The sequence below is a fragment of the Cornus florida genome, unplaced genomic scaffold (assembly GCF_030987335.1).
Source record: "Cornus florida cultivar Cherokee Brave unplaced genomic scaffold, ASM3098733v1 CherokeeBrave_3.0.0_Hap2_Chr09, whole genome shotgun sequence".
Taxonomy (NCBI): domain Eukaryota; kingdom Viridiplantae; phylum Streptophyta; class Magnoliopsida; order Cornales; family Cornaceae; genus Cornus; species Cornus florida.
Window position 1 is genome coordinate 94,980,692 of NW_026775579.1, and position 13,309 is coordinate 94,994,000.

Sequence of the window (13,309 nt, forward strand, 5' to 3'; positions counted from 1 at the left end):
CATGAATTTGATCAACGACTCTGTAATTCTATCCAAAACAAAACCCAACATGGGAATCCAATATTTATTCATTTTCTGTTACCAAAAACATTGACAAACATGCAGCCCTAAGTACCATTAAAACCTTATAAATTATGGTTATCAGGCCACCTAAGTGGAAAAATGAGGCCGATCGCGACGGACCCTAAATGTTGTCACTGATTGAGCTAGCTAGAATGGCTAAAAACCCTAAATTTATATTGAATTGGGAAAGAGAAAGAGGAATAATCCAGAGTGTTTTGATGAGGAGGAGAGGATAGCCAAGGTGGGTGTTTGAGGAAATCATGTGAGAGCATGTGCAGTGAGTTGGAGACGAAAACAACAAGCAAGCCCTAAGGGACACTTAGGTCTCCCACATTCATTCATCCCCATTTTTCTTGGACTTGGTTGGAGTGTGGACCCACTATTGCATATTCCATATTATCCTAAAACTATGCCAACCCTTTTCCAACAACATATGTATAAATGTCTTATGCCCTCCGAAATCCAATTGTGCCCATCCATACTACATATTTTTTTTTTTCTTGTATAGGTCTTAGTTCAGGTCCTTAATTGCATCATGGGAGCTTCTCCACAGTCATTCAATGCCCTTAATTTGAAGGGTATGTTCCTAGGAAATAAGGGCACATGCCAGTACTCTTCAGATGATGGTTCTCTATGGAGCAAAGTTTTGAGAGCCAATAGAGGAGGAGGAGGAGGACATGGACGGAGGAGTAGGCAGAGGAGGATGTTGATGAAGAGGAGGGCATTTCCAAAAGGTTGTGGTAGGCCCACTAATGGAATTGTGAGAAGGGTTAGAATTCTCAAAAAACTTGTTCCAAATGGGAGGTCCAAGGGCTTGGATGGTCTTTTCACAGAGACAGCTGATTATATTTTGTGTTTACAGATGAAGGTGAAGGTTATGCAGATGATGGTAAATCTGCTGTCAAAAACAGATGGTTAATCAATAGGGTTGAGAAATTGATTTGTTTGTTTCATTCACTTTTTACTCCTAATTATTTTCAATGTATTTTTAGTGTACAGATTCAAACGGGCTTAATTTGCTTATGCCCATTGTAAGATGGTGGTGCCACATAAGTCTTCAAGCAGTGTATTTACTGTGTTTCTCTATGTGTTCTTTGAGTTTGGCCAAATTATTGATTTAGTGAAAAAAAATTCTTTCTTTGTTCAATGACCTTCATAATATTTGATCATGGGCTAGACTTTTTTAACTTCACGCAACTTTTTAGTGCAGACCTATTATCATATTAATTGTAAGGAATTATATTTGTTTCTCGTCTTTGGATATAAGTACCAATACAATAGCATAAACTCTAAAGGCAAGCCCAAGTCAAAAGGAAAGATCCAATGGAATTTCAAGGCTATTGAAATTGGACTCGGCCCACTTTCATATTTACTCTTCTAGTTCTGGGAATAAAGCTTAGCCCACTCTCAAGTCTTAACCATACACAGCTAGCTATCCACAGGGTCATTGTGTCACTTGAATCTATTATATCACAAGCTAAGTGAGAATATAAAAATATAAAATCTAAGTCATAGAGTAGGAACGTGCTTGGAAGAAGAATTGTGGGTAATTAGGAGGAAAAAAATAAATGAAAGATTAGGATGGTGATTAGCTATTCTTGTTTGGATGATAAAGTGCGGAAGAAAAATAAAATGAAGCAACTCATAGTCACAATTCTTCCATTCCCTTCCCTTTCCATATTGATATTTAGGATGATTTCTTTTCCTTTATGTTCACTCAAATCTCAGAATTTTAACAGAATGTGACAAATGGAGTCCTAATTTTAAGCTTATTATGCCATAGATTTCCACCTTTACCAAATGAGTAGCATGCTAAAAACTGATAGTAAAGATTAGGGTTAACCACTAGCTAAAAACTGATATTGATCCTATAAATTAACAGTGAACATCCATTATGTATTATTATTTGATCCATGTAAATTTAAATAGAGGAGTGTTAAACACAGTCGCACATCTTGTTGGTTGAAAAACACAATTATAGAACTTGTAATTAATGCCTCTTTCTTATTTTTTTTAAACAATAAAACTTAAACTTTTAAGACCAAATTATCCTTTTATATTTCTTCTTTTTTTTGTACGTATATATATATATATATATATTCTTCATTTTTCTTTGCTTACCTATCTTATTCTTTTTTCTCTCTCTTTTTTTTTTCAGTTGTTTTTAATTATATATATATATGCTCACTGTGTGAATAGTTTTTCACACTTTCTCCCTCTTCTTTAGATAAAGAGAGAGAGAAAAATATATGTATATATATGTTAATTGTATAATAAATATATGTGTGTGTATATATATATAGAGAGAGAATAATATTAAGTGAGAGAGCTTGGAGAGATGGAAAAGCTTTCATTCATATATCAAACAAAGATGCATATAGCCTTTTTATAGGCTGTTTACCCGAAGCTTCCCAAATAAGCCTTTATAAGGCTTTCACTGTACGCCTCTGCAATCTTCCCTTACAAGCTTCATTGTGATCTCATGGATTACATAATCCATTGTGGATCCCACACACTTTTATATATATAACACTCTCCATTGGGGTCTACAATATTACACTAGAAATATGCCTCGTTTAAACCTTATTAAGGAAAATTCAGTGGGACAAAACCCTAGTGAAAGAAAAAGAGTACAATATTCTTGTGCATCAAAAAATGGTATTGCATAGAGAAAAAACTGCCTTATTAAAACTTTGTCAGGAAAACCCAGTGGGACAAAACTTGGGCGAAGGAAAAAGAGTACAGCATGCCAATACCTCGTTGAGTCTTTGATCACTTGCTCCCCCTCATTAGATCAACCCTGAAGATCCTTTAGTTGACGCATTCCAATGTTGTGCACCAACTTTTTGAATATTGTAATTGGAAACGTTTTAGTGAATAGATCTGCTAGATTTTCACATGAACGTATCTTCTGAATATTAATATCACCCTTTTTTTGGAGTTCATGTGCATAAAAGAATTTTGGTGAGATGTGTTTGGTCCTGTCATTTTTAATATACACTTCTTTTATTTGTGCAATGTATGCCACATTATCTTCATATAATACTGTTGGGCTATCTTTTATTGATGAAAGACCACATGTTGTTCGAATATGTTGGATCATTGACCTCAACCAAATGCATTCCCTGGTTGCTTCATGAATTTCGAGTATCTTAGAATGATTTGAAGAAGTGGCAATAATTGTCTGTTTCATAGATCGCCATGATATAGCTGTGCCGCCACAGGTAAACACATATCCTGTTTGTGAATAAGCCTTATGTAGGTCAGAGAGATAGCCGGCATCTGCATATCCAACTAATTGAGGACTTGATGCATTTGAATAAAACAATCCCATATCAGTTGTGCCACGAAGATATCGCAATATATGTTTGATTCCGTTCTAATGTCTGCGGGTTTGTGCAGAACTGTACCTTGCTAATAAATTGACTGGAAAAATTATGTCAAGTCTTGTGCAATTTGCAAGATACAAAAGAGCACCAATTGCACTGAGATAGGGTACTTCAAGACCAAGGAGTTCTTCATCGTCCTCTCGAGGACGAAAAGGATCTTTCTTGATGTCAAGTGATCGGACAACCATTGGAGAGCTCAATGAATAGGCTTTATCTATATGAAAACGTCTCAGAATCTTTTCTGTATATGTTGATTGATGGATGAGAATATCGCTCGAAAAATGTTCAACCTGCAGCCCAAGGCAAAATTTTGTTTTGCCGAGATCTTTCATTTCGAATTCTTTGTTTAAATAAATGGCCGTCTTTTCGATCTCGTTCAATGTTTCCACAAGATTCAGAACATCAACATATACTGCAACAATAATAAAACCAAATTCTGATTTGTTAATAAAAATGCATGGACAAATATGACTGTTCACATACCCTTCTTTGAGCAAGTAATCGCTAAGGCGATTATACCACATTTGTCCAGATTGCTTCAATCCATACAAGGATCGTTGTAATTTTATCGAGTACATATTACGTGATTTTGTTTCAGGCATTTTAAATCCTTCTGAGATTTTCATATAAATATCACTATCTAGTGATCCATATAAATATGTTGTAACCACGTCCATTAGATGCATATGCAATCTTTCTGTGACTGCCAAATGTATTATGAATCTAAAAGTAGTTGCATCAATCACAGGGGAGTATGTTTCCTCATAATCAATACCAGGTCTCTGTGAGAAACCTTGAGCTACAAGTCGAGCTTTGTATCTCACAATTTCATTTTTCTCATTACGCTTTCGTACAAACACCCATTTGTACCCAACAGGATTAACACCCTCAGGTGTCTGGACTACTGGTCCAAATACTTCACGATTAGCTAATGAATTTAGCTCTGCTTGTATCGCTTCTTTCCATTTTGGCCAATCATTTCTTCGTCGACATTCTTCGACGTTTTGAGATTCCAGATCCTCATTATCAATATCAAGAGTAACGAGATATGAGAATATGTTGTCGACAACAATTTCATTTCTATTCCATCTCGTTTCATAATTTAATGAGATCTCATCATTTTCAGATACCTTTGCCTCATCAAGGGCATGTGCCTCATCAAGGGCCATATCATCATCTGTTACTTTTGCCTCATCAATATTTATTATTTCATCATTTTTAGGTACCTGAGACTCATCAAGAGCCTCTGCTTTATCAAAAGCTATTATCTCAGATTGATCAATAAAATCTGTTGCTCCTTTTGTGGCCTCTTCAGGAGTGCCAGCTTTTCTTTGTGATTTCCTCTTACGAGGAACAATATCTTTTGCACCGACTGGTCTACCACGCTTTAAGCGTGTTGCATTTGCTGCATTACTGACAGAAGGTCCCTCAGGGACAGCAATTCGTGCTGGCACATTTGCAGCTGGTATATGTGATTTTATCACTTTCTTTGTATCAGTAAATGCATCAGGTAATTGATTTGCAACATTTTACAAATGAATGATCCTCTGAACTTCTCGTTCACATTGGTTTAAACGAGGATCAAAATGAGACAATTCCAGGGCATTCCAAGTAAGATCATGTTGCTGCTGTGCCTTTTATCCCCCTAATGGTGGGAAACAGTCTCATCAAAATGACAGTCAGCATATCGTGCTTTAAAGATATCACTTGTCAGGGGTTTAAGATATCTAATAATAGATGGAGAATCAAAATCAACATAAATTCCAAGTCTACGTTGAGGACCCATTTTAGTACGTTAGGGTGGTGCAATTGGCACATATACAGCACAACCAAAAACTCGTATGTGAGAGATATTTGGTTGTTGACTAATAACAAGTTGCAATGGTAAGTACTTATGATAAGCAGTTGGTCGTATACGAACTAATGATACAGCATGCAATATGGCATGACCCTAGGCAGAAACAGGTAATTTTGTTCGCATAAGCAAAGGACGACCAATTAACTGAAGTCTTTTAATAAAAGATTCAGCCATACCATTTTGAGTATGAGTGTGTGCAACAGGGTGTTCAACATTAATTCCAACTGACATGCAATAATCATCAAAAGCTTAAGAAGAAAATTCAGCAGCGTTATCAAGACGGATTGTCTTAATTGGGTAATCAGGAAAATGTGTCTGTAATTTGATGATTTGAACAAGAAGTTTAGCAAATGCAATATTATGGGTAGAAAGCAGACAAACACGCGACCATCTTGTTGAGACATCAATTAAAACCATAAAATAGCGAAATGGTCCACAGGGTGGATGAATTGGCCCACATATATCCCCGTGAATTCGTTGTAAAAATGGGGGAGACTCAACAATGACTTTTGAAGGGGATGGTCTGATAATCAACTTACCTTGTGAGCAGGCAGTGCATAGATGATTATTTGGTAAGATGATTTTTTGATCCTTTAGTGGGTGACCATGTGAATTTTCAATAATTCGACGCATCATTGTACTCCCTGGGTGACCAAGTCGATCATGCCAAAGTATAAAAAGTTTTGGGTCACAAGATTTTTTATGGATCACAGCATTTGACTCAATTGTTCTAATGATTGTATAGTATAACCCAGAAGAAAAAACAGTAAGTTTTTCTAATATCAGCTTCTTGCCTGAGGTAGTGGAAGTAATGTAGAGATATTCCACATTTCTTTCATTTGTGGTCTCAATATGATACCCATTAGGACGCAAGTCGTTAAAACCCAACAGATTTCTCAGAGATCTTGTAGAATATAAAGCATCATTGATTTGTAATCTTGTTCCATGTGGTAAAATGATGTTGGCTCGTCCGGAGCCTTCAATCAAGTCGGTGGGACCTGATATGGTACTGACACTGACGTCTGTCAGAGTTAAGTGAGAAAAATATTTTTGATCTCGAAGGATTGTATGTATTGTTCCATTATCTGCAAGACATATGTCTTCACCATTTATTTTGGAATTAGTCAGATCCATTCCTATTCATGCAAATTTCTTTATCAGAAAAGAAACTTTTATAACAAAATAAACTTTAATACAAACTAGAGGGTAAAAACTTTAATACAAGGAAAATAAAAACATAGTAGACAGAATATGAAAAGAAAATAAGGTTAATTGGTGTGGACATTTTCAGCACCAATCAGGAAGTTTATCTTTTCATCACAGTCCTCAAAAAAATCTGATACATACAGATTTGTGATGTTAACTGGTTCATCATGATTAATGAAATTCATTTTCAGATTTGTGGTGTCAATTGACTCATCATTATCAAGGAAATTCATTTCCTTTTGTTTTCCCTTTTCTTTCATTGAGGCATGGTAAAGTTCAGCCAGATGTTTAGGTGTACAACAAATACTTTGTCAATGCCCTGTCATGCCACACCGATAACAAGTATTATCGTGTGCCTTGGAAGGTTGAGCCATATCCTTCCCTTTTCCCTGTTTCATTTCATAATGATCTCTCCTTTGAGGATATGATGTGGATCTCTGATTGCGAAAATATGAGGATTGATATCCTTCACGATAATAAAAATGATTTCTACTACGACCATATTCATTATTGTGGTAGTTATTTTTTCCACAACCATATTCATTTCTACGACCACGTCCACGTCTGCGTCCACGACCACGGGATGAGGTAACATATGTTTCAGGGATCAGTGTCGATCTAGTTGGACGGGATTGGTGGTTTCTCAACAAAAGCTCATTATTTTGCTCTGCCACAAGCAAACATGATATCAGTTCTGAATATTTTTTAAAACTACGCTCTCGATATTGTTGTTGCAATAGTACATTCGAGGCGTGAAATGTGGTGAATGTTTTTTCTAGCAAAAGTTCATCAGTAACAGTATCACCACATAATTTCAATGTAGAACTGATTTTGAATAGAACAGAGTTATATTCAATTACAGTTTTAAAATCTTGCAACCTCAGTTGCAGCCAATCAGCCCTGGCCTTTGGGAAGATGACTGTTTTTTGATGATCATATCTTTCTTTCAAATTATTCCACAAACAAAGTGAATCTCTTTCGGTGAGGTATTCAGTTTTCAGTTCCTCACTAATATGGCGCCGGAGGAAAATCATGGCCTTTGCTTTATATTGCAATGATGCATCATTGTCTTCTTTAATTGTGTCTCTAAGACCCATGGCATCCAAATGGATCTGAGCATCCAGAATCCATGATAAATAATTTTTGCCAGAAATATCCAGAATCCATGATTACTTCTTTCCTTTTTTTGTTTTGTTTTTTTTTTTTTCCTTTCAATTCTTTCATTTTCTATATATATATATATATATATATATAGATATATATAGTAGTTAACCATACTCTTAATAGATTGGGAAACCATACTTCTTTTATCTCATTTATTAACTAAAACTGAAATTTTATAATATTACTTCAATTAAAACTCAATCTCATGCCCATATTTTAATTAAATTACATAAAATATAATAAAAAATCCATCAAGGTGGAATATATATAAGACAAGTAAACAGAAAAAAGAAAAAAAGTAAAGAATGAAGTATAGCCATGTATATCCAATCAGGAAAGAAAGAATAAAAAAAAAAAAACAATTGTTAAAAATAAAAATACAAAAAGAAATAAAGTTAAATATATGTAACAAAGGAAAGAAAGAAGGTCATTAGGTATAAAGAAAGAGAAAATAATTTAAAAGGGTAATTTGGTTTTAAAGTTGATGTTTTTTACTTCCAAAAAAATAGAAAAGAGACATTAATTACAATTTATTTTTCAACCAATGAGATGTGTGACTGTAATGAACAGTGTTTTACACGACTGTGTTTAGCACTCCTCATTTAAATATTTAGGCTAAAGATTTTGCTATAGTTATTTTGTGAAGATGGGTATTTTATTTACTAAAATATAATAATAACTTGCAAAAAATGACTACCTTTTTTCATGCAAAATTTTATTCCAAAAAAACATAATCTAAAAAATATCTTAATGACATATAGACGACGACCTTTTTGATGACATTGGCTTCCGTTTAAATCCAGGTAAAACCTAAAGTTGGAACCAAAATACACACACTCTTGTAGCCTGTGCAAAGGAGAAAGGAAAGAAGAGAGAAAAATGGCATCTTCGTCTGGAGTTACAGAGAGAAGGGGTATACCTGCGGCCTCGTTTGTGGAAGATGTCCAGGCCTATCTCGCACATTTGTCTCTCGACGCCAACTCTTCCCTCGTTTTCCTCCAAGAAAGGTCCGCCCTTTTTCTTCTCTTTCTCTCTCTCTATATATATATCTATATAATTATAGTCGATAACAACATTCTTTGGAAATCCCAGATCAGAATATATTTGATTTTTAGTAGAGAACTTAGTAATCATAGTCTTCAAGGGTACCTTTTTCCTTTCCTGATAAGTTTTTTAACCTAAATTCTTCAAGAGTATTTGGGCTGATTAATTCTTCAGATTTGTTTTATTTCATATTAGTTTGAACTTGGCTTACTTGTGTCTAGTGTCTCATTGCTTAACTTAAAACTTTTAGTCATGATGTACTGGTGTGATATCAAAATTTCTTAATTTAATTTTATTGCTTAAATGGTGGTTTGATTAGTTGGTGATCCTGGGGCTCAATGAGAATGGGATTGTTGTTTAGTTGGTTGTACTTGTACAAGCTTCTTTTCTTCACTTAAAATGTAGGACAGTCTTTATTCTTTTCTAATTTATCTAACCTTGTGATTCAAATACTTTAGCCTTTGTTTGATTAGTGAGAAAACAGAGAAAAATGAAAGCAAATAAAGTCGTGCCACTTGTGTTCTACCTTGTTTTGTTTTCGCAAGATATATTGAGTGACTTGACCTGTCTTTCCCCTTTTTGTCAATACATTTAACACCATTATTGATTTCTGTATACATGTCTGAACCATAGACAATAGTTTTCTTTATGTTAAAAATCTAGTATTGTACTGCCACTCCTTGTATTTTAGGGAGAGCGCACCTTCCGCATGTTAATCAATTAAGTTCAACTCCTTACTTGTCCTCTCCAGTCTCCCCACCCCCAAAACAAGCACTCTGGACATCCCTGGACAGGTCACGCTAAGATTATAAATAGACCTCTTTGTTTCATGAGCGAATTGATCGATAGATAGTAAATGGGTCGGTTTGAAAATCAATGAATTGCTCAATAAACATGAACTCATACATTTTGATTATTTTTTAATATTTTAATGTTATGCAATTCTTGATGAATGCATTAATGTCAATGTAAATAAATGTACTTTCTGACTGTGTTTAATGTAGTTTCTGACCGTGTTAAATAACTGTCTTCTTCTTTTTTTGTGGTAATCCATTGACACAGGAGTATGAATTCTAGCTTTTGGCTTACTTTTACTCTCTTGCAAAATTTAGGATGGAATTGAAAGTAATTTTAAGATGGAATCTTGTGATTGAAAATACAATATTTGTTTTTCCTTATGCTTTATTACTAAGAATTATGCCCCTAAATGATGGCATAATGGAATTTGCATAGAAAACCCAAAATAGGTGGTTTAACTCTATCCTGTACAACATAAGAGAGAGTCAGCATGAGGGCTTGTCTTAAATACATCATGCACAAATGTTTGCTGTTTAATGCATCCAAAGGATTTTCTGCTCCAGCTTTTTAATTTTATTTTCCTACTAGTTCCTTGATGTACTTGATGCTGAACTCTTTTGCAGGCTTCAACAATACAAGCAAGCTGAGATGAAACTTCTGGCCCAGCAGAGGGATCTTCAGGTGTTTTTATCACTGAAAGCCCTTCTCTGCGTCCTTTGCAGTGTACATAGCATTGCTTTAACATTCAAATTTACTAATTGTTATTGCCTTGGCTAAAAACTAAGATTTGACTAAATTGAAAATATATATATATATTTTTGATAAGTTTAACTAAATTGAAATTTGAACTGGCGGAACTACTAATAAGTTAATTATTGATTGGGAATCGAATATGGATTAAATCCTTCATGCAACCCATGTTGTTATTATTATATTTGGCATGACCTGTGGACATAAACGTTGTTGTTGTGCTTAGAGAGGATAAAAAATGTCATACATCATAATTCAAAAACATTTCGGCTATCAGCATGGTTATGTATCTACTATGACTGGAATATGAGCAATATAGCCAGTGTCCTTGGGCATCCATTCATCATAAATTACCAGCCAATAGAAAAGTAAAAGGAACAACTTTATAGCAGATCCCTGGATGAAAATGCAGTTCAAAAATGTTCTTTAGCACATTTAAGAATCAAATATGGCTGGAAAAACTGCTGTTATGGACTCCGTGTCCTTCAACAAGCGTCCAGCACAACTCCCTCTCTCTCTCTAGATAAATGAGGGTAGGGGACATTTTGTGGAACAAATTGGTGGGCTTAATTACATGAGCAAAAATAGAGAATTGGAGCCACAGCCTTGAATCAATTTTATGTCCTTAAGGTGCAAATAAATAAACTTCATCTTTCTTCTTTTTTTTCCTATTGAAGTTGCAGAAAAATCAATTTGACTGGTTCTTTCAAATTATGATCTCGAGCAGTGAAATTTGGAAATTTTATGTTTAATAATCTTAAAATAAAGTTGTATCCTAGACGTATATCTGAATTTGTTCGTCTTAATTGTAATATCCAAACTATAATTATTCTTTTACATGTTAAATTACATGCCTTTAAAGTTTGCTTTAGACTATGATCATTTTTTTCTGACAAAGTTGAATAGGTTAACTTATGTTCAATCAAGTCTGTATTTAGATATTGTTGTACTTTCTCTTCACCTTTATGAGAATTTGACTCTCGGTTCCTATTTCTTGTGGTTACCAGGCAAAGATCCCTGATATTGAGAAGTGCTTAGACGTGGTCAGCACTTTGCAAGCTAAAAAGGGTACTGGCGAGGTTCGTTGTTATAATGTTACAAATGTATTTTACATAAATTATGTTCGGATTCAGCAAACCCATTTATAGCTGGGCTATTGGCTGATACTTGAAATTAGCATGGTGGTTTACTTGTTTGGGGGGCAAAGTTGAACTAGTTATGTTCGATTCTCATTTCTATGAATGCATACAATCTAGTCAATTAATCTGGCAAATGATGTGATGCGGTGGTGAGGCACTTAAATCGTGAACAATAGTTGATAGAATTTTAAAGGAATCCAAGGCCTTGTATTCTTCTTTCCAAATGGCTATGCTTGCTGAATTTGATAAATATTGGTTGTGGCAGAATCTCTTGTTCAGGTGATAAGATATGAGTCCTCTAAGGCTGCATCATTGTGCTATCTACTGGAAAATGAGTGTTATTTGTTTTTTGTGCAACATAATATGATCTAGCTTATTAGCTTTTTTTCCTCCCTTTGTGAGACTCCATCTCAGGCTCCTATAATGTTAAGATTGTTTTTTTCTGTACCCATACTGGTCTAGCCTCCTACATTCTTAGTCGTGCTAGGGGTATTCTGGTGGTTGATAACCAACCAAAGATAGGTAGCCTTCACTGACAAGGATAGAAAGTGTAAGGTTTTCTTTTTCAAGTATTGTTAGTGGCCTGTGTTAAAACACAGCAATCGAAGTGAGCCACATCTGAGTCTTTAGGATTGTTTTGGCATATTTTGCTGCGCAGGAATAGTAGTACTAGATCTTAAAGTCATAGCAAATGGAATATGAAATGTACATTGTAGGATTCTAAATTGTCACATGTTGGTGTAAGTTAGTGATCTAGTGTGTCACATAATTATAAAGTTTATGGTTTTAAATCAGGACAAATCTTTAAGCTGATTTTAACCTCCTCATATTAAATTTTAGATTATCATATCACTTAGTATTGCATTTTTGTGGTCCTGTATTTTTGTTGCAGGCACTCATTGCTGATTTTGAAGTCTCAGAAGGCATCTATTCACGAGCATGCATCGAAGATACTGATTCAGTATGTTTATGGCTGGGAGCAAATGTCATGCTGGAGTATTCATGTGAAGAGGTATTTCACTTGGAATCTAAGATGTTTCTTGAAGTCAGCTTTTTACAAACCAACACCAGTTTAAATTAGCTGAAACTTCAAAGTGCAGGCCACTGCACTTCTGCAAAACAACTTGGAAAATGCGAAAGCCAGTTTAGAAGTTCTTGTTGCAGATCTGCAATTCTTAAGTGATCAAGTGACAATTACTCAGGTAAAATTGGTATTTTAATCTTTAAGGAGCAGTTATTAAAGAGTTCAAGCTTTTCCTCAAATGCACAAGGTTGCTATTTGTCTCATCTTAATTCATTTGAAAACGGTTGAGCAGGTCAAGGCATTAAATACACATTGCACAATTAAGCATCAGAGGAAATCTCTTTTCAATGTTTTGAAGTCCTAGCCACAGACCTTAAAAAAATTTGTAGCTAGCCGTTCATTTCTATAAATGTATAAGCTCATTTGATCAGATTAGCTGGTTAGCTGGTTGTGATCTTTTACCAAATAAGTGCTATTGACCAGGTAACAATTGCTCGTGTGTACAATTGGGATGTTCAGAAACGCAGAACGCAACAAGTTGCTGCTGCTGCCAAAGACTCATGAAAAAGTTCTGTACATCCGGAAAGAGGTGGCAAATCCTGCTTTTCTAGCGAAGAATATGGTTTGGCTGTCTCTTATTTATTCCTTTAGGTGATAACATTAACTTCCCTTTTTGATTGTAAATTAGTAATATTAGTTGATTGGGTTCTCATCTTATTTGAGCTCTAGTTCCTTGAGTTTTGGTTCTGAAAATAGATCTGTTGTGTGAGAAAAATGTCATGTTACTCAGACTAGCTTTGTTGATTGGTGAGACTTGTTTGGGCTTGACTGTAACGGTATGATTGGCGAAATTCAAAATAGCGTACCTTCATTT

At 34.9% G+C, this 13,309-nt stretch overlaps 3 protein-coding genes across 3 annotated transcripts; 2 read left to right on the top strand and 1 right to left on the bottom strand.

Moving 5' to 3' along the window:
* Nucleotides 1-438: 438 nt before the first annotated feature.
* Nucleotides 439-1,210, top strand: LOC132273518 (transcription factor UPBEAT1-like). The gene has a single exon (XM_059774474.1). It carries the CDS (start codon nucleotides 599-601, stop codon nucleotides 980-982), a length of 384 nt encoding a protein of 127 aa, XP_059630457.1. The 5' UTR covers nucleotides 439-598; the 3' UTR covers nucleotides 983-1,210.
* Nucleotides 1,211-6,827: 5,617 nt separating this feature from the next.
* Nucleotides 6,828-7,613, bottom strand: LOC132273196 (uncharacterized). The gene has a single exon (XM_059774213.1). The coding sequence runs from the start codon at nucleotides 7,611-7,613 to the stop codon at nucleotides 6,828-6,830; it is 786 nt and encodes a 261-aa protein (XP_059630196.1).
* Nucleotides 7,614-8,484: 871 nt separating this feature from the next.
* Nucleotides 8,485-13,309, top strand: LOC132275368 (prefoldin subunit 3-like). The gene is made up of 6 exons (XM_059776834.1): nucleotides 8,485-8,687; nucleotides 10,146-10,203; nucleotides 11,280-11,351; nucleotides 12,304-12,423; nucleotides 12,512-12,613; nucleotides 12,919-13,309. The coding sequence occupies exons 1-6, from the start codon at nucleotides 8,560-8,562 to the stop codon at nucleotides 12,997-12,999; spliced, it is 561 nt and encodes a 186-aa protein (XP_059632817.1). The 5' UTR covers nucleotides 8,485-8,559; the 3' UTR covers nucleotides 13,000-13,309.

Bases quoted from the DNA above. Each gene is read 5' to 3' on its own strand.
- LOC132273518 (XM_059774474.1), top strand. From the start codon at position 599: ATGGGAGCTTCTCCACAGTCATTCAATGCCCTTAATTTGAAGGGTATG.
- LOC132273196 (XM_059774213.1), bottom strand. From the start codon at position 7,613: ATGGGTCTTAGAGACACAATTAAAGAAGACAATGATGCATCATTGCAA.
- LOC132275368 (XM_059776834.1), top strand. From the start codon at position 8,560: ATGGCATCTTCGTCTGGAGTTACAGAGAGAAGGGGTATACCTGCGGCC. The intron at 8,688-10,145 runs GTCCGCCCTTTT...ACTCTTTTGCAG, and splicing joins CTCGTTTTCCTCCAAGAAAG to GCTTCAACAATACAAGCAAG. The intron at 12,614-12,918 runs GTAAAATTGGTA...GCTATTGACCAG, and splicing joins ATCAAGTGACAATTACTCAG to GTAACAATTGCTCGTGTGTA.